We start from the raw sequence: 23,454 nt of genomic DNA, 5'->3' as shown, positions 1-23,454 counted from the left end.
TCCTGGCCTGACCGCCACGCCCAGTCCCTGGATCTCTAAAATTTACCTGCCGGGGAAACTGAGGCCCGCAGGGCTTCTGTTCACACCCACACCCCCACCCCGCAGAGGTCCCACGTGCACGCAGTTCCCGGGAGTGGGCGGTTGTCCCGGGAAGCTGGACCCTGCTGTGCTTGCTCCTTGGAGGCCTGGGGGCTTAGGGAACCACTGAGTTGTCCCGGATCCCCTCTCCCTCCTTTCCAAGTCACCCCACCACGGCTTCAGCCTTGGTGACCTCTGCATGTCACCCAACAGTCTCTCAGCCTTGACACTAGTGACGCTTGGGCCAGATTGTTCTTTGTTTTGAGGGCCGTCCTGTGCACCGTAGGGTGGTTAGCATCGCCCCTGTCCCTGACTTCCACCTTCTTCTCTCCAGGGGATACTAGCCCCGTCCAACTAGATCAGGCATCTTATCCAGCCCAGTCCCTCTGAACCCCTCTCCCCCACCTGGCCAGCCAGATGAACCATTCATCCCAGAGGACAGAGCTGGGAGTGGGGACTGCAGGCTTTGAAGGCAGCCCAAACCTACCTGACCCTTCCCAGGGACCTAGGCTATTACTCGTGCCCCAAAGGCCTGTGTGCATGGGGGGTTGTCCCTCTCTATCCCTATCCTATTGCTGTCAGCCAAAAAAAAATTGATAAGGGCGACACATACACACACTTCCAGAGAAAGGCAGCCCCACCCTCACTGGTAGTCAAAAGAGAAGAGAAACCCTGGAAGTAAGTGGGGAACCTGGACCTTTCCCTCTTCCTCACACTAGATGCCCCCCCCCCCCAACCAACCCTGCCAGCCATACTGTGGGTGGTGGGAGGTGTGTCCTGGGCTTCTGGAACAGTCCAGCTCCAAGGTGGCCCAACAAGGACCAGAGTCTTTTTGATCACAGGGTGGGGAAAGGCTCAGGCCCCACTCGCTGTGCCCGCACCAATGCTCCTGGTCCCCACATGCTTAAGCGCTCCAACCCACATCCCTTCCCTCTGGAAGGAGAAGGTGTGTGGTGTTGGGCTGAGTGGACACTGGATCGTGGTTCTGGCCATTCAGTCCGTTGCCTTGGTAATGGCGCCACCTGCGCTCAGAGAGGAGAGGATTAGGGGCTGGGGTGGGAGGTGTCCTGGAGCACCGGTCTCCCCCTGACGCACAACAGGAGGTATCTGGACCAAAGACAGGATTCCCAGGGCCAAAGACTCAATGTAAAATATCCATTTTCACCCTAGTGCAGGAAGAGAGCAGAGATGCACTTTAAGCAGGGGGGCTGGGGTGTGGGCAGGAGCCAAGAGGGCTGGCCTGTTTCTCCCACAGACTAAGGATGCTCCTTTCTGACATCTTTTGTGGCTCCCATGGGTGCCCAGCCAGCCCTGCCCGAATGGGCCTCTTTCCAGGGAAGGGGTGTTATCCTCACTTCAATGCGGGGCGGGGGCGGTGAGAGGAGGGGGTGGCAAATAGAGGCCCTCTAAAGTCTCTTGGCCAGACACAGGACCAGGAAGTGATATACATCCTATATGCAGGAAGTGATGAGACATCCTATAGCCAGGAAGTGATTCCTGTAACCCGGAAGTGATTTACTGAGGGTGTCTCCAGCCCCAGAGTCTACCCCCCCCCCCAATCCAAGCCCTATCTGGCAGGTCCCCACATGCGTGGTCATGGCCCAGTGCATGGGGGCCAGAGGAGCCTCCCCGCCCATCCCTGGGGGAACCAGGGCTGACACCAGGTCACACAGTCCCATCTGTACCTAGAAAACAGATTCCTGGGGTGCCTGGGTGGCTCAGTCAGTTAAGCGCCCGACTGCGGGTTTCGGCTCAGGTCATGATCTCACGGTTTGGTGAGTTCCAGCCCCGCACCAGGCTCTGCGCTGGCAGAGGGGGCCTGCTTGGGAATCTCTGTCTCCCTCTCTCTGCCCCTCCCCCACTCGCGCTGTCCCTGTCTCTCTCAAAATAAATAAATAAACTTAAAAAAAAATAAAAGTAAAAAGGAAAGAAAACAGATTCATCTGTTTTAAGTACAGAAATGTGGCCAGAGACAGATACACACTAACTGCCCTCCCCGGGAGTGGCCGCCACTTTCCGTGATGATCCCCAATGACCCATGTCCTTGTACACCAAGTGCCTTTTCTTCAGGTGGCCTGCGGACCTGATGGATGGCACTCCTGCGATAGGTTATGTGATTTGGCAAAGGTGAAGGGATTTGGGCAAGTGCAATCAAGGCTCCCCATCAGCTGATGTTAATCAAAAGGAAACGTAATGATTAATCTTACGTGTCCACCAACTGAACCACAGGATGCCCAGGTACCTGGTGAAACACGATTTCTGGGCGTGTCTGCCAAGGTGTTTCCGGAAGAGATTAGCATTTGCATAAGTAGACTGAGTGAAGCCAACGGCCCTCCCCAGGGTGGGCGGGCATCACCCAATCCACGGGGGTCCTGACTAGAACAAAAGGGCGGAAGGAAGGCTGGATTCCCTCTCTACCTGACTGAGCCCGGAGCGTTGATCTTTGCCGGCCCTCTGCACTTCTGGCTCTCAGACCTTCAGACCCACCCTGGGATCCACACCATGGACTGTCTGGTTCTTAAGACTTGGAGCCACACCACTGGCTTTCCTGGGCTCCAGCACACTGATGGCAGATCATGGGACTTCTCAGCCTCCATAATGGCACAAGCCAATCCCTTATAGTAAATCTCTTTATATATAAAATATATATAACATCTCTGTGTGTCTCTGACTGTATGTATAGATAGAATAGATACAGATAGCTATAGATACAGCTATAGATGATATAGATACAGGTAGATATGGATCCTATTAGTTTTGCTTCCCCGAAGAACCCTAACACGGGAAGGTTGTTCTGGGTGGGCCTGATATAATCAGGCAAGCTTTTGAAAACTGGGTCTAGAAGTCAGAGATGCGAAACATCAGTGATTTCCCTGCTGGCCTTGAAGCCATCCACCTCCACGAATTCTATAGATGTGAGGAAATGAATACTTCCATGTGAGCCTAGAAGAGGACCCGAACCCCAGATGAGACTGCAGCCCCCGCCTACATCTTGATTGCAGCCTCGAGAGGCCCTGAGCAGAGGACCCAGTGAGCCGTGGTGCCTGGACTGCTGACCCATGCAAACTGGGAGAAAATTAGTATACACTGTTTCATGCCATGGTATTTGTGGGGGTTTGTTACACAGCATAGATAACTAATACACTTCTGTGGTACTTTGCTAAGGGCTTAAGCAACAGAAATTTATTTTCTTACATTTCCAGAGAAGTGGAAGTCCAAGATCAAGGTGTGGGCAGGGTTGGTTTCTCCTGAGGCCTCTGTCCTTGGCTTGTAGACATCTGTCTTCTCCTCGTGTCTTCACATGGTCTACCTGCACCTGTCTGTATCCAAATCTCCTCTTCTTATAAGGACACCAGGCAAATTGGATTAGGCTCAGACATATGACTTCATTTTAACTTAATCACCTCTTTAAAGACCTTATCTCTGGGGCACCTGGGTGGCTCAGTCGGTTAAGTGTCCGACTTCAGCTCAGGTCATGATCTCACAGTCCGTGAGTTGGAGCCCCGCGTCCGGCTCTGTGCTGACAGCTCAGAGCCTGGAGCCTGCTTCAGATTCTGTCTCCCTCTCTCCCTGCCCCTCCCCACCTCTCTCTCTCAAAAATAAACATTTTTTAAAAATAAAGACCTTATTTCTGAACACAGTCACATTTTGAGATATGGGGGTTAGGACTTCAACGGATGAATTTGGGGAGACACAATTTAGCCCATAACATCCCTCTTCTCAGAAGAAAACATGGGAAATAAATATAATAGTGTTGGCCTCTCAGAGTTCTGATTTGGAAACACCAGGAACCTGCCACCTGTACATTTTCACAATAAATTTTAAGGGAACCAGAGTCCCTCTGGGACTAGGTGGAGAAGTGGGAGATGAGCACAATGGGGGCAAGGACAGACAAGTTTTGCCTGGGCTCCTGGCCTGGCCCTGACATCTCAGCTTCTCGCTTCCCCCTCCCCATATTAGAGGGGGGTTTAGGAGTGGGGTCTCCACATTCTAGGTGTAAAGATAGCAAAGGAAGTTTTGGGCAGAGCCCTGAGGTCTCGACGCTACCCCTACATCGAACTCAGCACGGCCCTCGTCACCCTTACCTTCAAAACCCAACTCCTACTTGGCCTACAAAGCCCTTCAGGTCTGGCCCCTGTCCCCTTCTCTGACTTCACCTCCTCCTATCCTTCCCTCTCTCTCACCTCATTCAAGCTTGCTCCTGCCTCAGGGCCTTTGCATGCCCTGTGCCCTTTGCCTGGGAAGCTCCTGGCTGCCCCCTCTTCCGCTCAGGTTGCAGGACAATTGTCACCTTCTCAGAGAGGGCTTCTCCATCTGAAGCAGGACGCTTCCCCCATCCAGCATCCAACTTACTGTCCAGCACACCCTGAACCGGTCTTTTCTTGTTTGTCGGCATCTCACTCCCAGACTCCTCCAGGGACAGACTGTGCTAGTCTCGCTCACTGCTACATTCTCGGTCTACTGTAGGTGCTCAATAAATGTTTATGAAATAACCCGCCTCGAATTGCAAGGGCTGGGACGAGGGGAAGGGAGCCTGTGTATATACCTTGTAATAGCGGGAAGGGCGGGTCCTCAACAAACAGCAGATGAAGCCAGTCCCCAGCTGTGGGTGACTCTTATCCACCGCCAGAGAAGAGGAGGGGGGCCCAAGGGTGAGGGTGAGGCTGCTTCCGCACGGCCTCCCGGCCCTGCCTGGGATGTTGGCGCCCCCTGGTGGCGCGTCCCCAGGCCAGAGCCAGCCCGTCCTTGAGCCTGAGCCCTGACCTCCAATTCTCCAGAGACCCGGGGGTCCACTCCCTTAACAGCCCCTTGCCAAGCGACCTTCTGCGTTCCCCGCGGGGCCTGAAAGTAACAGGACGGGAAAGCTTCCAGGCGATTCCACAACACCACACGCGCGTCCAGGCTGTGCGCACACAGGCAAACACACACGCACGACTTGCCCAGGCCAAGACAGAGACTGAGGAGGGAGGCCAAGCGGCCGCCCGCTGCTGGCACAGCCTGCCTGCCTGGTGGTCCCCGTCGGAGCCCTGCGCTGACCCCCTGCTGCTGGCCCTGCAGCAGACCTGCCGTGCAAACACACGCTGTCGGGCCCACATTGAGCCACCTCCGGGTCCCGGCTCTGCCACTCAACTCGCAGCGTGAGCCTGGAGAAGTCTCGGGTGCCTCTGGCAGCCGGAAAAGTCACGGGGGGTGGGGGGGGGGAGGGGGCGGGTGGATTCTCCCTCCGCCGCCTCCAGATGGAACACCTTGATTTCAGCTCCTAAGAGCCGCCTCGGACTTCTGACCTCCAGGAGTGCAAGACAATCAGTGCACGTGGTTATGAGGCACTGGGTGTGTGTGAGTGTGTAGCCACAGGTGACCCGCACGCCCCCCGACGCGAACCTTCCGCGCGGCCCCCTCACAACAAGCGTCGCAGCACTATCGCCACACCAGCCCGGACCAGGGTCCCCCCCACTCCGGCCAGCGCCCTTCCAGAGACAACAGGACCCCCTTCCCACCCCCACCCCCCCTCCCCCCGCCGGAGCCAGCCTCTCCACCCCGCCATGCCCCAGTCTGTTCTCTGCCTCCCCGAATACCAAGGGCCCCCCAGTCCCTCAGTAAAACGCCTTAAGGGAAAGCACACACCCATGTTTTGTCTTCCCCGCCCACGGCCACAGCCAAGCTGCGCCAAAAACAGTCCCTAGCGTCACCCACCTGAGCAACCAGCTGGGCCAGCACGTGTATCCTCCCCTCTCCCCTACTCACCAGCCGCTCTGGCGGAAGGTCAGGGTTTGGGGAACAACCCTCTTGCGCAGAAGCCAGCCCTTCCAGCTGGCTGGAGGCCTTGGGCACAGGCAAGCCCTGCTCTCTGAGCCTCAGTTTCCCCAGGAGGTTGGGCCCGGGGCACAGAGAGGCAGGGAGGCCCAGGCGGGTGCGTCTGGAGGTAGGTGGTCCCGGCAGCCCTCCGGGGGGTCATCTCCCCCTCCCTCCCAGCCTGCACCCAAGCCTCCTGCCGCCCCCTCCCCTCCCCTCCAATTAAAGGTCCTCCACGCTAATCGCTGCCGGTTGACTCAGCCCCTGGCCTCGCTTCCCTAACGAGGCCTTTGTCCGCTTAATTGGCTGTCTCCAGGCGCCTTTCTCTGCCCCCCACCATGCTGCCCTGTCCCATATCCCAGGTCCAACTATGTGCTAATTGGGCCCCTGGGGGGCACACATAAAGCCCCCCCTCACCTTCCTATATCAGCCTCCACCCACGGGCTCCCCAAAGCTCAGCATCCAGCCTCCGGGAGGTGGGGATGAGGCACCGGAGGGAGGGCCTGCCCTAATTCTCGGGGCCCTGTCTCCTCCGGCCGGAGCGGCGGCCCCCCTCCAGAGTCGGCCTACCCTGCCCAGAGCCCTCTCTCCTCCTGTCTGCCTCCCCAGCCCCGAGCCCCCAGCCCCGGCTGCTCCTCTGTCCTCAGATGTGGACGCAGCTTTCTGACCAGCAGCGATACTGTGGAGGGGCTATTCTAGATCACCCCAGCCATGCACCCCGGGGCCCCCACAGCCTCTGGGGGCTCTGAGCCCAGCCCTCGGGAGCTGTGTGCCTTCGTGAGTGGGGCAGCCGCCCACGTGCTGCGCGCCCTACACCCTCGGAGGACCCGGCCCCCCAAAAGGAGGCCGAACCACAGGAGGTTTCTGCACAACCAGATCTGCAGGTGAGGAGGGGCGGAGGGTGGGAGATGGGCAGAGGGGGAGGGGGAGGCGTCAGACACCTCAGAGTCGGGGAGACCAGGCTCAGACAGAACACAGAGAAGGGGACCCCAGGGCTGGACGCAATCAACACTCAGGATGCATTTATTGAGCATAAACTGTGGGCCAGGCCCGAGATCCATTAGCGCAAGGCGGACAAAATTCCCTGCCTTCATAGAGCTTGTGTTCCAGCAGGAAGGTGGCCGGCAAGGGACAGCCACATAATGTCAGTGAGACAGTATGACGCTACACGGACCAACCTTGGAAAGCTGATCGATCCCGTGTGAAAGAGGCCAGACACAAAAGGCCACCTGTTGGTTGTATGATTCCATTTGTGTGAAATGTCTAGAACAGGCAGAGCCAGAAAGCGGGGTGGCGGGGCCAGAGGAGGCACCTCTGGAGGCAAGTGGGGGTGGTGTGTGATTGGCAGGGGGTTCATGGATTCTTCCCGGGGTGACGAAAAGTTCTGGAACTAATTAGAGGTGGTAGTTGCACACCGTGAGTGTCCTAAATGCCACTGAACTGCACGTGTAAAGGGGTTCAGTTATGTGAATTTCACTTCAATTTTTTAAAATGATATGGCATGTTATAAGGTGATAAGTGCTATGGAGGGCATGCGGGGGTGGGGGAAGGACTGGGTAAGGTGTCAGGGAAGGCTCGGCTGAGAAGGTGCCAACAGAGCCAAGACCTGACTGAAGCCAGAGGATAAGACCTGTGGATGTCTGCGGGAGGAGCATTCCAGGCAAGGGGCAGCAAGTGCAAAGACCCTGAGGCAGGAACATCCCTGGAATGTTTGAGGACCAATGTGGCTAGAATAGGGTGAAAGGGGGACAGGGGGGAGGGAATTAGGTTCTAAAGAAACAGGAGCTCCCCATTTAGCACTTGACCATCCAACTTCTTGGTCTTTGCCCATCCTGTTCCCTTTGTGGGGCAATGTCCTTCGCCGTCTCTGGGAGTGTAGATGGGAACCTCAGCTCCTCAGTTCTCTCTGCTCAAGCCTGTCCCCGCTCTCACACCCCGCCCAGCCCCATCCCACCCTACCCTGTGCTCTCTCCTCGCTCTGTGACAGTGACCATTTTTTGAGCACTTTCAGGTGTCAGGTACACCACACTAAGGCTTTGACATATAATATGTCACTTAATGCTCCCAAGAGACCTGCACAGTAGGTTGACTTTGTCCTTACGTTGCAGACAAGGAGTGTCATCATGGTGATGGTGATGGTGGTGATAATAATGGTGATGATGGTGATGATGGTGGTGATCAACACTCATATGTGCCAGGTGCTTGTTCTAAGTACTTTAGTGGTAACTGGTAATACTCACTCACAATGAATAGGAACTCATTAATCCCCCATAGTAACCCCAGGAAGTAGATGTTATTATAATCCCCATTTTTCAAAGAGGAAACTGAGGCACAGAGAGACGAAGTTGCTCGTCCAAAGACCTGCTTTTCTGCGAGTAGGTTGTTCCTCCCAGCCAGCCCAGAATCTTGTCCCAGGAGGTCTCGGAACCAAATTTGAGCAAATACGAGCCTCATCCAGCCTAACTCCTGCCTCCATACTGCAAACCCCCTTCCACCAGAATGCCCAGCCCTGACCAGCCCAGAATGTTCACCACCACCACTCTACAAACCCATTATCGAAGAGAAAACACGCATCTCCCCAAACACGGTCCAGCCCTTCGTCCCAGAGCGAGCCTTCTAACTCCTCCCCAGCCCCCCTTGTCAACCACTTCAAGGACCCCTCCCCATCTGCAGCCCCAACCTGGAGGGCTCCCTGCTCACTCCGAGTCTGGACTCCGTGCTAATGCCAGTCTCTCACCTCCCAGGTCCCCCCTCTACCCTCCCCAGCTCAGCTTCCCCACTCCCCAGGGCCAGCTTCTCTCCTATAGCATCCCAGATATTCCCACCCCCATGCCTGGCCCTGCCACATACTCCCCAGAGACCCAGGCCACCCACGAGGCGGCACAGGCAGCTATGGAGTATATTCCCCTGAGCGCCCGGGCTCACCCTGAGAAAATCCAGGTCAGAGGCAAACTACCTTCAGCATCTTCCCACCCACGTCCTCCTCCTCCCCCCAGGTCCCCTCAGGCCCTGCCCCCTCAGGAGCCCCCTCCCACCCTGCACATGGATTTTTGGCTTTTCGTTGTGAAGGATTTCCAGCCCACAGAAACGTCACGACGGTTGTCTGATGCAGCAGACCAGCGGCATCTGGACCCCAGACCAGCAGCGTCAGCACCTCAGCATGGCGTGGCGACGTGCCAGGAACGCAGCTTCTCGGACGCCACCCCGGGCCTGCAGAACCCAAAGTGCTGGGGCCCGAGGACCTGTGTTCCCATCAGCCCTCCGGGTGTTCCGCCAGGCACTCAAGTTTGAGAAATGCTGCCACTCACGTACCACTGCTGAGACTTTACTGCCGATGACATCTTAGCCTACTTCCTTCGCCTATCGTCCTAAAAGAGCTGTAGTAAATCACAGACGTCATGACTCTTCGGCCCTAAATGTCATTTATACTTAAGTTTGTTCACATCAACTCCCCCTTCTGCCCCTCCCATTCTCTGTCATTTAACCTGACCTGCCCTCTCTGAATTTTTCCCAGGGGCACTCAGAGTAGAACTATCCTCCTTAGCTCCAGAGACAGTTCCAGAGCGTCAGCTCTCACTAACTTATTTACAAGCCTATTTTCTTGTGGTAAAATATACACGACGTGAAATTCACCATTTCGAATATTTTAAAGTGCACGCTTCGTGGGTGTTTCCTACGTTCGTAATGTTTTGCGACCGATTACCTCTGTCTGGTTCCAGAACATTTTCATCACCCCCAAAGGAGATCCCATACCCATTAGTAGTACTAGGCAGTCACTCTCCACCCCTCCTTCTCCAGAACCTGACAGACACCAATCTGCTTTCTGTCTCTGGGGATTTGCCTATTGTGGACATTTCATGTAAACAGAAACATACAACATCAGATTCGTTTTTAAATAAAACCTTTGGCGGGGGTGGGGGGGAGGGGCTGGGTGGCTCAGTCAGTACAGCGTCCAGCTTCGGCTCAGGTCACCATCTCATGGTTCGTGAGTTGGAGCCCCGCGTCGGACCCTGTGCTGACAACGCGGAGCCTGGAGCCTGCTTCGGATTCTGTGTCTCCTTCTCTCTCTGCCCCTCTCCACTTGTGCTCTGTCTCTCAAAAATAAACAAAACTTAAAAAAAAAAAAAAGGAAAAAAAAAACCAACTACAAGAAATGCACACATTGTCAGCTTAGAGCTTGATGAATGCTCCCAAAAGGAAGCCACTCGTGTAAGCAACACTCAGATCCAGGAACAGGGCACTTCTGGCCCCCGGAGGCCCTCATCGTGTCTCCTTCCCAGAAGATGCCATCCTGATTTCTGTGTCATTGGGTCACCCCATTTAAAAAAAAAAATTAATGTTTATTTTTTTAATTTTTTTTTTCAACGTTTATTTATTTTTGGGACAGAGAGAGACAGAGCATGAAGGGGGGAGGGGCAGAGAGAGAGGGAGACACAGAATCGGAAGCAGGCTCCAGGCTCTGAGCCATCAGCCCAGAGCCTGACGCGGGGCTCGAACTCACGGAGCACGAGATCGTGACCTGGCTGAAGTCGGACGCTTAACCGACTGCGCCACCCAGGCGCCCCAAATTAATGTTTATTTTTGAGAGAGAGACAGACAGAGCCTGGCTCGGGGTTTGAACTCATGGACCACGGGATCATGACCTGACCCAAAGTTGGACGCTTAACTGACTGAGCCACCCAGGCGCCCCCGGGGGAACCCCATCTTTGACCTTTAAGTGGAATCGTGCAGCTACTAATTGCAAGTCTCACTGCTTTTGCTCAACATTATGCTTGTGCGTTAGTCTGCTAGACCTTCCAGAATCGAGCACCACAGGCTGGGCGGCTGAAACAACAGAAATTTACTTTCTCACCCAATCCGAGACCAGGTGCTGGCAGGGTGAGGCCTCTCTCCTTGGTTTGTAGGTGGTCTGTGTCTTCACGTGGTCTTCCCTCTACGGGCCCTAATCTCTCACTGGATTAGAGACCACCCTCAGGGGTCTCCAAATACAGTCACATTCTAAGGTACTGGGGGTTAAAACTCCAACATACGAATTTTAGGGGGACGATAGTGAGCCCATCGCTGTCAGATCCATCCATATAGTTCTTGAGGGATAGGAATGCTGGGTGGGGGAGGCCAGTGCAGTGGCAGCTGTAGTCATCCAGGTGGGAAATGCCGGCGACTTGAACCAAGAGTTGGTGGAGACGAGAGGTGGGCAGATTTAAGAGCTCTGCCGGAAGTAGAACTCACGGGGCATCAGCGTTACAGGTGCACCCCTAGCCCACAGTGCGCCTTTGTGTGAAAAACATTTGTTAAGGCATCCTTTCCTTCTGACGTTTTTTACTTTTTTCCCCCTAAGTTTATCTTTTTTTTGAGAGAGAGAGAGAGAGCTAGCAGGGGGTGGGGGCTGGGGGGTGGGGGCGGGCAGAGAGAGCGAATCCCAAGCAGGCTCTGAACTGTCAGTACAGAGCCGGAAGCAGGGCTCAAACTCACAAACCGTGAGACCATGCGTGACCGGAGTCGAAATCAAGAGTCAGACGCTTAACCGACGAGCCACCCAGGCGCCCCCGTTTTTCACTTTTATATGTTGGAATGTGGACATAATAGATGTAAATGACAAAAGACGTGCATTATAGCGGAACTGGACTTGCTGCCTTGTGCAGTGCACAAACCCCACAGCCGTTCAGGGCTCCCCTAGGAACGGGATTGGAAAAACTGAATTGTCAGACTCAAGAAAATGGACCCAGGGGCGGGGAGACTAGCACGGAGAAAAAAGATGGAGAGGAAAGGAAGAGGGAAACCACTCGCGGGAGGGCAGACAGGAGGCGAATGCTTGACGGCCACACAGCTCATACGTCTGTCTCTCTGCAGGCAGTTTGCCAACATTGAGGCTGCCACCCAGCGCCTGGCCCTGTCTATCCTGTCTCAGAAGGCACCTCCCCAGAGACCGCCACCCCGAAGGCCGCCCCCGCCGCCTCCGTCCCCCTTCCTGGGGGTGGCCTGTGCTGTGGCCCCCACTGAGGAGCCCTGCGCCAGCCCCGGCCCAAGTCTCGCCGCCCTGGATGCCTCCACCCTCGACCTCTTTGATGACATTGCACTCACCCCAGAGTGTCCCTCAGTGCCATCTGGTCTATCCCACTGTGCTTGGGGCCAGCCAGACCTGAGGCAGGCCTCACATTTCTATAACCGCCTGCCCCCTACCCCGAATGCACTGGAGGAAGTGGACGGGCTCTGGGCTCCTGAGGGGGACTGGGTGGGCAGGTGGGAGGTGCCTTGTGCCTGTCACTCTCAGGGAACCCCTGAGGGCTGGGGGAGCTGCTCCCCATGATGCCCAACCCACCCCCCCACCCCGGGACAAATCAGAGGTCCCCTTCATGATAGCTCAGCAAACACCCCCAGGAACCCCTTGTCCCATCCACTCCCCTCCTGGAAGCCCCTGGGAACATGAACCAAGCCCAGACCCCCGCCTATGACCACGGCCTCACAGGGCTCCCCGGTGCATGTCCCCCACTTCTGCCTCTGCCAGAGGTGCCCCTCACACTCTCCCACACCCCCAACTTCTCTTCTTTTTTCCCAGCCCCATCTTCTCAGTGTCTGTCGCTCCAGTTCCCTCGCACCTTGGCTCATCTCTGCCTAATGTCTGGTCTTGTCTCATTTATTCTCAAATATGTACTGAGCACCTACTATGTGTCAGGCCCCATCTAGGTGCCGAGGACTCGGCAGTGAATAAACTGTTAAATAAACATTTAAGGGGTTTGGGGGGCAGGGCACAGGTAGGGGTGATCGACAATAAATGAATATGCCGGTACCTTTTTAAAATGCAACATAAACTTCCAATTTCAGATTGGAATTAGTGCTGTGAAGAAAATAAAGCAGAGACCTGATGGAGCGGCTGTCTGACATCTGGTGCTCAGGGAAAGCCTTGAATGACAAGAAGGAGCTGGCTGAGAAAAGGTCTGGGGTTCTGGGCACGGGAGACAGCATGTGCAAAGGCCCTGAGGTGGCTGAAGCAGAGTAAGCAGGGGGATCGCGGTAAGAGATGAGGTCACAGAGATCAAAAAGGCCGACATGAATTGGGAGTAGTTTGGATTTCATTCCGAGATTTTTTCTCAACCCCATTCCCAAGCACAGAGTCTAAATATTACAAACGTCACCCTGGGAGGCAGGTGCAGTACAGATGGGGAAACTGAGACTGAGCGGGGTTGCAAGGACTTAAGTTCCCTTTCTTGTAAAGTGCTTGGGTCTCTTGATAAGTTTCTGACTCTTGACTCAAAGGCCAGCGTTGGAACCCCAGGCCTGCCTCCACCCTGGGCACACCCCTCACTCCCTCTTTCTGGGCCTCAGGGGTCTCCTCTAGACCACAGGAGGGCGACCCACCGCCCCAGCTGGATTCGCTGTCTCTGCACGCACCGAGCCGCTCTGTCCCGGGCCCGCCATTCACGCCCTTCCCGGCTCCCCATTGGTCGGACGCGCTGCCTTCCCGCCCCCTCCCACCGGCGGACCAATCACGCTCTCAGGATGGACATCCTGCCCGGCACCGCCCCTCCAAGGAGGGCTAAGCAGCTCCGCTTGTAGGTTGGCCGGCCTCAGGGTCGGGGGCAGAGCTTGGCGAGCGCCGATTGGGCAGCTCGGCCTGGGTGGGCGGGACGCGGACCGCGGGGGCGGGCCACGTGTCGGAACAGTGCAAAACGGTGACCCTGCCTTGGAAAGGGGCGGGAGGACCGGAGCTGCGTGAGTCCCGGCTCGGAGCGGTGAGTGTCCCCCAGGCCTCTCCAGCGGAGGGGTGGGCCAGGCTGGAAACCAGCGCCTTCCGGGTAAGGCCCCCCAGCGCCTCGGGGGCGCTGACCTTCCCGCTTTTCAAGTGGGGAAACTGAGGCTTTGCCAGGACGTCCGGGCCGAGGTGACACAGCCAGGGCGAGGACTCCTGCCGGCCCTACAGAATTGGCTGACCGGGGACTCGAACCTTCCACGGGTCGCGCCCGCCCTTTGTGCATCACTGGCCGAGTTTTGCATCGTCCCTATGGGGTGGGTTAGTTTGACCCCTATTGCTCCGATGAGGCAACTGAGGCTCAGACAGCGTGAAGTTTGCCCAGGGTCACACTGCCAGGGAATCCTGGCCGAAGGGCTGCAGGGCTGCACGCTCCACCCTCCCCCGCTACTGCCCCTCCTCCTCCGGCCTTTGACTCCCCCCACCTGGAGCTCAGATCTCTCTCTCCCTAACAGCATTTCTAAGTCAGTCTCCAGCCCAGACCTCTCCACATTCACACGCGCGCATACACACACACACACTCCCCACCCTCCACCCTCAGTATTTCATCTCCCCCAAACCACTTCCCCTTTCCAGGTCCCCAGTTAGTCCCTAGGACCTACCACCCACGGACCGGAAACCTGTAGATCTTCTTCCTTGCTCCCTCCCCCCACAGCCAGCGGCACCTGCCCCCTGAATCTCTCTGTCCTGCCTCCTCCTCTCTCTTCTCTCTGCCTAAAGTGGAGCCCAGGCCTCACCTTTGTCCACCTAGACTCCAGCCCCGATTTTCTCCTGGCTTCCACCCTTTTATCTGATACTTTGAAAACTTTTTATGGAAGTATACTGCATATCCAGGGGGGAAAAGCCACACATACAAATCACAAATACCTCAAATAACTTTTCACATAGCCAACGCTCTGGTGTAAACAACATCCAAATCCAGAAGTAGAACCCCCCACTGCATCCCAGAAGCCCCCCTGCCTTGTGCCCCTTTCTTTACTGCTGCCCAATGATAACCATTATAACTTTACCAACACAGATTGGTTTTGCTGGGTTCTCAGCTTATCTAAGTATTTTATTGTATATATTACGGACCAGACAACCTATCACACACTGTACCATAACTCACATAACCAGAACCCTAACCACAGATGTTTACATGTGTTTCCATTCCTTTGCTCAGCAGAAAAGTCCCATAATGAATAACCAAAAAGTCTGGTAGGGAATAACCTTGTGTCATTTCACGTGTATGTCTGCAGGGCAAATACTTAGCACATTTTCTGGGTCACAGGGTTCATGTAACTAGAATTTTGAGAAACCTTGGCCACATGTGTTTCCCTGGGGGTTGTTGCAAAACACACTCCTGCCAGCCTGAAAGGGAGATCTTTGTGGCTTCAGACACCCTGTCCTACCTAGGCTTTCAGCCATGATAGCCCTGATCTGACCCTGTCCCTCCTGTCTCCTGAAAAGTTAGAAGGGAAGTGAGGAGAACAGCCCGGGGAAGAGGGAACCACACAGGGGAAGGACTTGGCTGGGATGGTTCCAGGCGCCTTGCCTGAGCAGGTTACATTTTAGTCCTGAGGACCTGAGAGCAGCCCTGGAAGGTGGGGGCTAAGACAGGGGAGTAACAGAGTCAACCTTGTGTTTTCAGAAAGATTGTTTTCTCTCTCTCCCTCCACTTCCTCGGGGGAGACTTTTGCAGACTCTGCCAAGATAGATCAGGTTCCCTCGAAATCCCAGCACTGATCGCAGTCGTAATTAATGTGATTAATTCATTCAGTGCGGTTTTGTTTTTGTGGGAGTTTCCGTTCCTTTTTTTTTTCTTTTTAGACAAAATTCACATAGCATAAAATTCTTCCTTGTAACCACCCATGAGTTTTTACACTGTTTCTACACTATGTTGCCCATAGAAAACATTTTCTACAGTAGATGTGTTCATTTGAAAGAATCGTCATAAACAGCCTGTGCGCCCACCAGCCAGCCTCCAGACTTCCCCCGTATCAACCATTTCACCTTCCCCTGGGTCTGCAGGGTCTCCCATGTCCCACATAAGTTAACGAGTAAATGAGTGAACACGCCGAGGGCGTGAGACGTGCAGACATGAGCGGGGCCAGAACCCCCAGTTGAGCAGCAACTGGGGACCCCGGGGACTCAAGCCTCCTGGGCATATGGGCTGGGACAGGCTGAGACTCTCGGAGGCGGGGCCCAGATGCTGGAGAGGGAGCTGCTCTGACTGGGGGGGGGGGGAGAAGGGGGGCGGGGCTTGCTGTCCTCCAGTCCTGTAGGACCGGGGGGCAAGTCGTGGACCCCTCGGGTCTCAGTGGCCTCCCCTGTGACAGGGCTGCAGGTGATTCCAACAGCCCCGCCCCCGCCTTTTTTCATTGTGCTAAAGTACAAGTCACGAAATTGACCATTTCCACCGTTTTTAAGCGTACCATTAAGTGGCAGTTAACAAGTATTCATGACGTTGCAGAACCGTGGCCACCACCTAGTTTGAGAATGTGCTCATCAGCCCAGCAGCAACTCCGCACACAGGAGGCAGTCAGCCCTCATTGTCCCCGCCCCAGCCCCCACCAGTCTGCTCCCTGTCTCTGGATTGGATCCCTGTGGACGTTTCACGTGAATGGGCTCCCACAACGTGTGGCCTCTGGTGATTGGCCTCGCTCGTGGGCGCGGCGATCTTGGGGTTCACCCGTGATGTAGCATGTAGCAGTGTCTCATTCTTTCTGCAGATGATTAACAGTCCCCTGTGCAGGTGCACCGGCCTTTCCTTCTACGACCTGCGGGGATGTGCAGCCTGCATGTTGCATGAGGGTAAACTGAGTTTCAGAGGCTGCGTAGGGGGAGTCAGACTTGAAGAGCCTCACTCAGGACACTGCCACTGCACCTGGGCTCTGGTTTTCATCCGGAATCACACCCGCGCCCTGTTACCTGCTGTGGGCCCTCCGGCCTTCACCTCCCTCCTCTGTTCCCCACCCCCACCCCGAAGGGCAGGGTGAGGATCCCAGTTGGAGTGTTCCTTGTGGAGGGCAGAGGGTGACCTCGATGTTGCCGTGTATCCTGGAAGGAAAAGGCTTTCCCAGGAACCTTGGGAGAGTGAGATTGGGAGCACCAGGTGGTCAAGGTCAGAGAAGGCTTCCCTGGGAAAGTGACCTCCCAGCCGAGTAGGACGTATTAAGAAACAAGTGGATTCCGGGCCCAGGGATCTGCGGACACAAAGGGCAGCACATGGGAAGGGGGAGGTTTCCAAAGGGCTGTGTGGGACCCTCACGGGTCTGAGTGCACGGACCCTGGACAGGGAGTCAAAGCCCCTGCCCTGACTGGCCCCTCCCTCTCGCACCTCTACCCAACCCCAGGACATGGCAGCTGTGAGGCCCAACCTGGGCCGAGTCCTCCCTGGGTCGTCTATCCTCTTCCTGTGTGACATGCAGGAGAAGTTCCGCCATGTCGCCTACTTCCCCCAGATAGTCTCTGTGGCCGCCCGCATGCTCAAGGTACAGCCCCTCCTCCCTCAGACCCAGGAGTCCTGGCCCCCAGCCCCTATTCCCTCAACCCAGGAGTCCAGACCCCCAGCGCCCTCCTCCCTCAGACCCAGGAGTCCAGGCCCCAGCCCCTCCTCCCTCAGACCCGGGAGTCCAGACCCCCAGCCCCCTCCTCCCTCAGACCCAGGAGTCCTGCCCCCAGCCCCCTCCTCTGTCAGGCCCAGGAGTCCAGACCCCCAGCCCTTCCTCCCTCAGACCCAGGACCCAGACCCCAGCCCCTCCTCCCTCAGACCAGGCCTCAGGCCCTCAGCCCCTCCTTCCTCAGATGAGGGAGTCCTGACCCCCAGCCCTCTTCCCTCAGACCCTGGAGTCCAGACCCCCAGCCCCCTCCTCCCTCAGACCCAGAAGTATACAACCCCAAACTCTTCCTCCCTCAGACCCTGGAGTCCAGACCCCCAGCCCCCTCCTCTCTCAGACCCAGGAGTCCAGGCCCCCAGCCTCTCCTCCCTAAGACCTAGGATCAGGCCCTCAACCCTCCTCCCTCAGACCCAGGAGTCCAGACCCCCAGCCCCCTCCTCTCTCAGACCCAGAAGTCCTGCCCCCAGCCCCTCCTCCCTCAGACCCAGAAGTCCTGCCCCCAGCCCCTCCTCCCTCAGACCCAGGAGTCCTGACCCCCAGCCCCTCCTCCCTCAGACCCAGGAGTCCAGACCCCCAGCCCCTCCTCCCTCAGACCCAGAAGTCCTGCCCCCAGCCCCTCCTCCCTCAGACCAGGCCTCAGGTCCCCAGCCCCTCCTCCCTCACACCCAGGAGTCCAGACCCCCAGCCCCTCCTCCCTCAGACCCAGGAGTCCAGACCCCCAGCCCCTCCTCCCTCAGACCCAGGAGTCCTGCTCCCCAGTCCCTCCTCCCTCAGACCCAGGAATCCAGACCCCTTAGCTCCTCCTCCCTCAGACCCAGGAATCCAGACCCCTTAGCTCCTCCTCCCTCAGACCCAGGAGTCCAGACCCCCAGCCCTCCTCCCTCAGACCCAGGAGTCCTGTTCCCCAGTCCCTCCTCCCTCAGACCCAGGAATCCAGACCCCTTAGCTCCTCCTCCCTCAGACCCAGGAATCCAGACCCCTTAGCTCCTCCTCCCTCAGACCCAGGAGTCCAGCCCCCAGCCCCCTCCTCTCTCAGACCCAGGAGTCCTGCTCCCCAGTCCCTCCTCCCTCAGACCCAGGAATCCAGACCCCTTAGCTCCTCCTCCCTCAGACCCAGGAATCCAGACCCCTTAGCTCCTCCTCCCTCAGACCCAGGAGTCCAGCCCCCAGCCCCCTCCTCCCTCAGACCCAGGAGTCCTGCCCCCACAGGCCCCTCCCTCGGGCTCAGGCCTTTGTTTCCCCTCCCTAGCGCAGGTGGCCAGGCTGCTGGAGGTACCGGCTGTGCTGACGGAGCAGTACCCAGAAGGCCTGGGCCCCACGGTGCCCGAACTGGGTGCTGAAGGCCTGCGGCCGCTGGCCAAAACTTGCTTCAGCATGGTGCCCGCGGTGCAACAGGAGCTAGACACGCGGCCCCAGCTGCGCTCCGTGCTCCTCTGTGGCATTGAGACCCAGGCCTGCATCTTGGTGAGACCCCCGGCTAACCCCTGGGAACCTCCATCCTCAAAAGGATACCCTTCCCTGACCCCGAACCCTCTGTCCTCCTGGCAGGACCCCTTCCTGACCTGGGACCTTCATCCCTCCCAGGACCCCTCTCTACCTCGTGCTCCCGTGGGGCCCTAGGACCCTGCTGTAACATGGGGGCCCCCTGCCCTGATCTGAGGCTCCCTCATCCCCGTCCCCCTCCCCAGGCCCCTGTTCTTGTCTGGGGTTGAGGTTGCCCTTGACATGTCTCGCCCCCAGAACACGACCTTGGACCTCCTGGACCGGGGGCTGCAGGTCCATGTGGTGGTGGATGCCTGCTCCTCCCGCAGGTGAGGGGGTCCTGCTGAGGGGTGGGTGCACGTGGGCGCAGGTGGGGTGTCTAGGGGGAGTGGGATCCCTGCCAACCTTGCCGGGCGTCTGGCCGTGCGGGCCGAGGCACCAACAACCTCCGTCTCCCGCGCAGCCAGGTGGACAGGCTGGTGGCACTGGCCCGGATGCGGCAGAGCGGCGCCTTCCTCTCCACCAGTGAGGGGCTCATTCTGCAGCTGGTGGGTGACGCCGCCCACCCCCAGTTTAAGGAGGTACTGGCCCCGCACCCTCCCCCCCACCCTGCCTGGTCTCCCTTCTCGGCGCCCGCCACGTGGTGGTTGACAGCCTACATCTGGGAGCACGGCAGGCTGCTGCCTCCTGGCGGCCGAGTTCTAAGTCCCGTCAACACCGTGAAGGGCAAGGGAAGCTGTCGGTGGCCGTGAGGGCGGGGGAGAGAGCGAGAACGCAGGGGAGGGGCTGGCAGTGTTGGGGTGCAGAGGAGGGGTTGTGCGGGTGGTGTGGGAGGCCTCCTGGTGAAAGGTGGGTTTAGAGTGAAGTGAGGGTGGGAGGCAGACACGAACAAACAGTCCGCCAGAAGCCCTGCGTGGGAGCCCCTGACCCCCACCTCCGTCCCTTCCTCCCGTCTCTGGCCCTCAGTTGCGTCCCCCGCAGCCACCACCACCAGGTGGCCTTGCTAGTGCCCGGGTCTGACTAGGTAGCCCCAGCTGAGTCACACTGCTGGCCCTTAGGATGAAGGGACGTGCCCCAGCCCTCTGAGTCCGCCCTCGTGCCTCCTCTTAGGCCAGCTCCGTCGCGTTACTTGTTAAGCACCTACTATGGGCCAACCAACGGGGCAGGGCCTGGGGCAGCAGCCAAAGCCAGGGCGCATTCGGTTCCACGTTGTGGTCAGGCGCTGGAAGGGAGTGTTGAGAGTGTGTGAGAGAGAGGATGGGGCTCCCGGCAGGGATGGCCCTTAAGCGGAGGCCTGCAGTGGGAGGGGCAGCGGCCGTCCGGAAAGTGTTCCTGGCCGAAGGAGCAGCTGAGGCAGAGGGCGGCAGGTGGACCGGAACTCGCCCTATTCAAAGAACCGGAGTGGGCCATGCCGAGTGCTCGGTGAGCGTGACAGGGGAGGAGGCAGAGAGCACCCAGACCCGTGTCTTCCCGGAGTGGAGGGGTTTGCCCAAGGGAGCTGGCCAGAGCCAGACCTGCAGGTTGGTCCCGGGTGGCCCGTGGGTGTGGGCGGGAGACCAGAGTGGAGGCAGTGGGGATGCAGATCGTGCTTATATTTCTGGGGGCAAGCAGGGTGGGGCTTGATGGGTGCACTGTGGGGCTTTGGGAGAAGGCAGCCCCAGAGAGGCGGGTTGAGCATCTATGCTCCTGTGGTCTACTGGTTGGGGGAACGCTATTGTGTAAGAGGCACTTGGATCAGAGTCTGGCGTTGAGGGGCAAGGCGTGGGCGGGATTTGGGCGCTGAGGGATGGGAGAGGTGAGACAGGAGCAGGGTATAGACCAGAAGCTCCAGGACAGAGCCTACTGGCAGCAAGCCAGACAAGTGGACCAAGATGGCAGGTGATCGTAACCCAGGCGGCTATGGTGGAAGGGAGGCCCGAGGAAAAGTTGTGAGAAGAGGGAGTGGTTGGTTTGGCCTGTCGCTGCCAAGAGGGCAAGGCGGATGAAAATGAAGAAGTGCCCTTCCAGATTGTCACAGACACGGGGACTCTTGACTCCCTGAACCCTCCTCTTCCCCCTTCAGATCCAGAAGATCATCAAGGAGCCCGCGCCAGACAGCGGGCTGCTGGGCCTCTTCCAAGGCCAGAACCCCCTCTTCCGCTGAACTCCTCACCCCGAAGACCACCCTCCTGTCATCTGGACCTCAGTGGAATCACTTTGCCCCCATCCTTGGAATCCCAACAGTGGTGCAGTCCACCGGGAGTGCCACCCCCTCGGGAGGGGAGGTGGAGGGCTGCCTTGCCATTGGGCCGGAGCTCCCGGAAATGCAAATGAGACTCGTGGAAGCTGGGCGGCAGTTGGCTGAGCAGAGCTGGGGGCGGGGCTCGGCCCCGGGCCACTTCAAGAGGCGGGAAGGGGAGGGGGAGGGAGTGTCACAGGCTGTGGGACCCGGACTTGCCGAATAAACATTGATGTGGCTGTGGGCCGAACCATTCTTGGATTTGGGGGGTATCCCGGGGGCGAGTGGGGGCTGCGGGTGGGGGGAAGAGGGGTCCCAGCAGGTGGGGAGGGGGAGGTGCCTCTCCCCTGCTCCCAGCCGGCGCGAGGCAAAGGCGAGGCTGGCCCAGCCACATCTGCGCGGACCGGAGCTGCCGGCCGGGTCGCCCGCCCCGCACGCTGCCGGCCGCCCCCCACCGGCGCGCACACGCCCAGCCGGTTGGCTCGCAGACACGCGCCCGCTCTGCCTCCCCGGCCGGCCCCCCACGCCGCCGCCCGCCGCCGCCCCCGACTCCCCAAGGGTCCCGACTCCGGAAAGTGAGGTGAGCGCGACCGCACCCCGGTGCGGAGGGGGAAACTGAGGCACGGGGACACGGGGACGGGGAGGAAGGAAGAGGCAGGTACGCGGGTGAGTGGATGAATGGCTGGGAAGGACAGACCGCTTCCTCTGAGTGCTTCCTGCTCCCCTAAGACGCAGGAGTCTGGGGATCCACATGGGGGCTCCCAGAATTCTGCAGCCCCCGTGGAGATCTGGGAGTCGGGACTCCGCGGAGCCCCCAGTCAAGGCCCCCCTGTCGAGGCTCCCCAACCCCTTGAGATTCTCAGCCCTTGGCCCCCAGCCCCCACCTCCAACCTCGGGGACCTAAGAAGGCAACCTCTGAATCCCCCAGAGACCCAGGAGTCGGAGCCCTCACCAGCCCGCCCCCACCGGGGAATCAGAGTCCGCCCCCCACCCCCACCCCCGCCAATCCTGGAATCCCAGACCCCTCCCAGAAGGCCCCGTCCGCGGAACCCGGCGTCAGAGCGCCCAGCACCCCCTCTCCCCGGGGACCGAGGAGTCCCCTCCTCCCCGCTCCTCCAGGCGCCCCCGGCCCCCGCCTTCCGGATCCAGGTGTCCCCCCTCCTCACCCCCCAGCCTGATGCCTCGCGTCTCGGAGGCCGCGCTCGCGTCGCCATGGCAACAGGAGTCTATTTTGCGCTGGGAACACACAGCTCCCGCTGCAGCGCCCCCCCACCCCGCCCCTCCAACCTGGGCCTGAGTGAGAGTAGGGGGACCGGCGAGAGAGACCGGGGACCGGGGTGGGGTGAGGGTAGGGGACACAGAGACACCCAGAGGGACAGAGATCTGTAGAAAGCAAACCTGGGAAAGAGACATAGAGACAGAGACAGAGGCAGAGAGGCAGAGAGACATGGGGATGGGTGGGGGGGGGGGGACACAGAGACAGGCCGGAGAGAGACAGAGACGATGGGACAAGGGGAAGAAGGGAAGTGTTGGCACACAGAAAACAGACTCCGAGAACGGGACACCGCCGGGAGGGGGGGGGGGGCGGGAAAAGAACGTGTGACAGAGACTCGGGACACAGAGAAGCGATGAGACCTGGAGAGAGAGACACAGGCTAAGAGGACCATGGCCCAGGGCAGATCCGGCTGGAGAGGAGAGGCCGCCGGCGGGCCGGTGGGAGGCGGGGTCCGGGAGAAGGGTGGACAGCGGAGATACCCGGAGTCAGAAGGTGTAGGGACGGGCCGGCCGCCGGGAGCGTGTCCAGGGAGGGTCCTTGTCTCTGAGTCCTCTCAGCCTGGGCGCCCAGGACTGCGATCCCCGCCCCCCATCCGGACCCCTCCCCTTCCCCCTCCGCTCTGCTCCCCCAGCCCGAGCACCTAGACTTGAACCCACACCCTCTCCCCTCGCCTGCTTTCCACATCCCTACCCCAGATGGACCCCTCACCTCAATCCCAGATATTCCTAGGGGAATATCATGCCCCCCGGACCCTGCGTGCCCCCAGCGTCTCTCTCTCTCTCTCTCTCTCTCTCTCTCTCTCTCCATACCCGCCGTGCACCCTCAGCCCCCCTCCACCACCACCTCCAAACCCCTCTCTTGCCCCCAGTTCACCAGCTCAGGGCTTCTGACTTCCTGGGTCTCACCCTTCTGTGGGCTTCTATTTGTGTCTCTCTCTCTCTCTCTCTCTCTCTCTCTCTCTCGGTTTGTTGATCTCAGAACCCCACTTCTCTGAGTCTTTGCCCCTCCTGTGAGTATCTGTCTTCCCCCTCACTGCACCCCCACTCTGGGTCTCTGCCCTCCCGGGGTCTCCCCCTGCTCTCACATCTCTGTGTCCTTCTCCCTGGGTCTTTCTCCTCCTCTCTCTGAGTCTCCCCCCAAACCCCCAAGTCTCTCTCCTTGTCCTGCTCCATCTCTCTCTGCTGCCACACATCTCAGAAGGCGACTCACCTGGCCCCCACCCCAGCTGGCAGAATCTGGAGAGGGCACAGGAGCAGGGTGT

At 58.5% G+C, this 23,454-nt stretch overlaps 2 protein-coding genes across 7 annotated transcripts; both read left to right on the top strand.

Annotated features, from left to right (window-relative positions):
* The first annotated feature begins 6,582 nt into the window (after positions 1 to 6,582).
* CUNH19orf85 (chromosome unknown C19orf85 homolog) lies at positions 6,583 to 12,178 on the top strand. The gene is made up of 2 exons (XM_047100946.1): positions 6,583 to 6,755; positions 11,722 to 12,178. Exons 1-2 carry the CDS (start codon positions 6,583 to 6,585, stop codon positions 12,176 to 12,178), a joined length of 630 nt encoding a protein of 209 aa, XP_046956902.1.
* Positions 12,179 to 13,525: 1,347 nt separating this feature from the next.
* Positions 13,526 to 21,167, top strand: ISOC2 (isochorismatase domain containing 2). 6 transcript variants are annotated; one of them, XR_006965966.1, is made up of 7 exons: positions 13,548 to 13,601; positions 16,071 to 16,411; positions 16,954 to 17,091; positions 18,472 to 18,681; positions 18,958 to 19,028; positions 19,163 to 20,219; positions 20,762 to 20,844. XR_006965966.1 is itself a non-coding variant. In XM_047100960.1 (6 exons), exons 1-6 carry the CDS (start codon positions 16,406 to 16,408, stop codon positions 20,840 to 20,842), a joined length of 624 nt encoding a protein of 207 aa, XP_046956916.1. In that variant the 5' UTR covers positions 15,890 to 16,405; the 3' UTR covers positions 20,843 to 21,167. The 6 variants fall into 6 exon arrangements, 1 of the variants encoding a protein (XP_046956916.1); XR_006965969.1 differs by lacking the exon at positions 16,071 to 16,411 and having other exon boundaries at positions 13,526 to 13,601; XR_006965970.1 differs by lacking the exons at positions 13,548 to 13,601; positions 16,071 to 16,411 and adding an exon at positions 13,611 to 13,664.
* The last annotated feature ends 2,287 nt before the right edge of the window (positions 21,168 to 23,454 follow it).

The sequence above is a fragment of the Lynx rufus genome, unplaced genomic scaffold (assembly GCF_022079265.1).
Source record: "Lynx rufus isolate CCGP_SWC_20201006 ecotype Redwood Valley unplaced genomic scaffold, mLynRuf1.p SCAF_54, whole genome shotgun sequence".
NCBI classification, from domain to species: Eukaryota; Metazoa; Chordata; class Mammalia; order Carnivora; family Felidae; genus Lynx; species Lynx rufus.
This window is presented reverse-complemented; position numbering and strand designations above follow the sequence as displayed.

Excerpts from the sequence above, each read along its gene's own strand:
- CUNH19orf85 (XM_047100946.1), top strand. The coding sequence starts at position 6,583 with ATGCACCCCGGGGCCCCCACAGCCTCTGGGGGCTCTGAGCCCAGCCCT. Across the intron at positions 6,756-11,721 it reads CTGCACAACCAGATCTGCAG|GCAGTTTGCCAACATTGAGG; the intron begins GTGAGGAGGGGC and ends GTCTCTCTGCAG.
- ISOC2 (XM_047100960.1), top strand. Across the intron at positions 19,029-19,162 it reads GATGCCTGCTCCTCCCGCAG|CCAGGTGGACAGGCTGGTGG; the intron begins GTGAGGGGGTCC and ends TCTCCCGCGCAG. Across the intron at positions 19,281-20,761 it reads CCCACCCCCAGTTTAAGGAG|ATCCAGAAGATCATCAAGGA; the intron begins GTACTGGCCCCG and ends TTCCCCCTTCAG.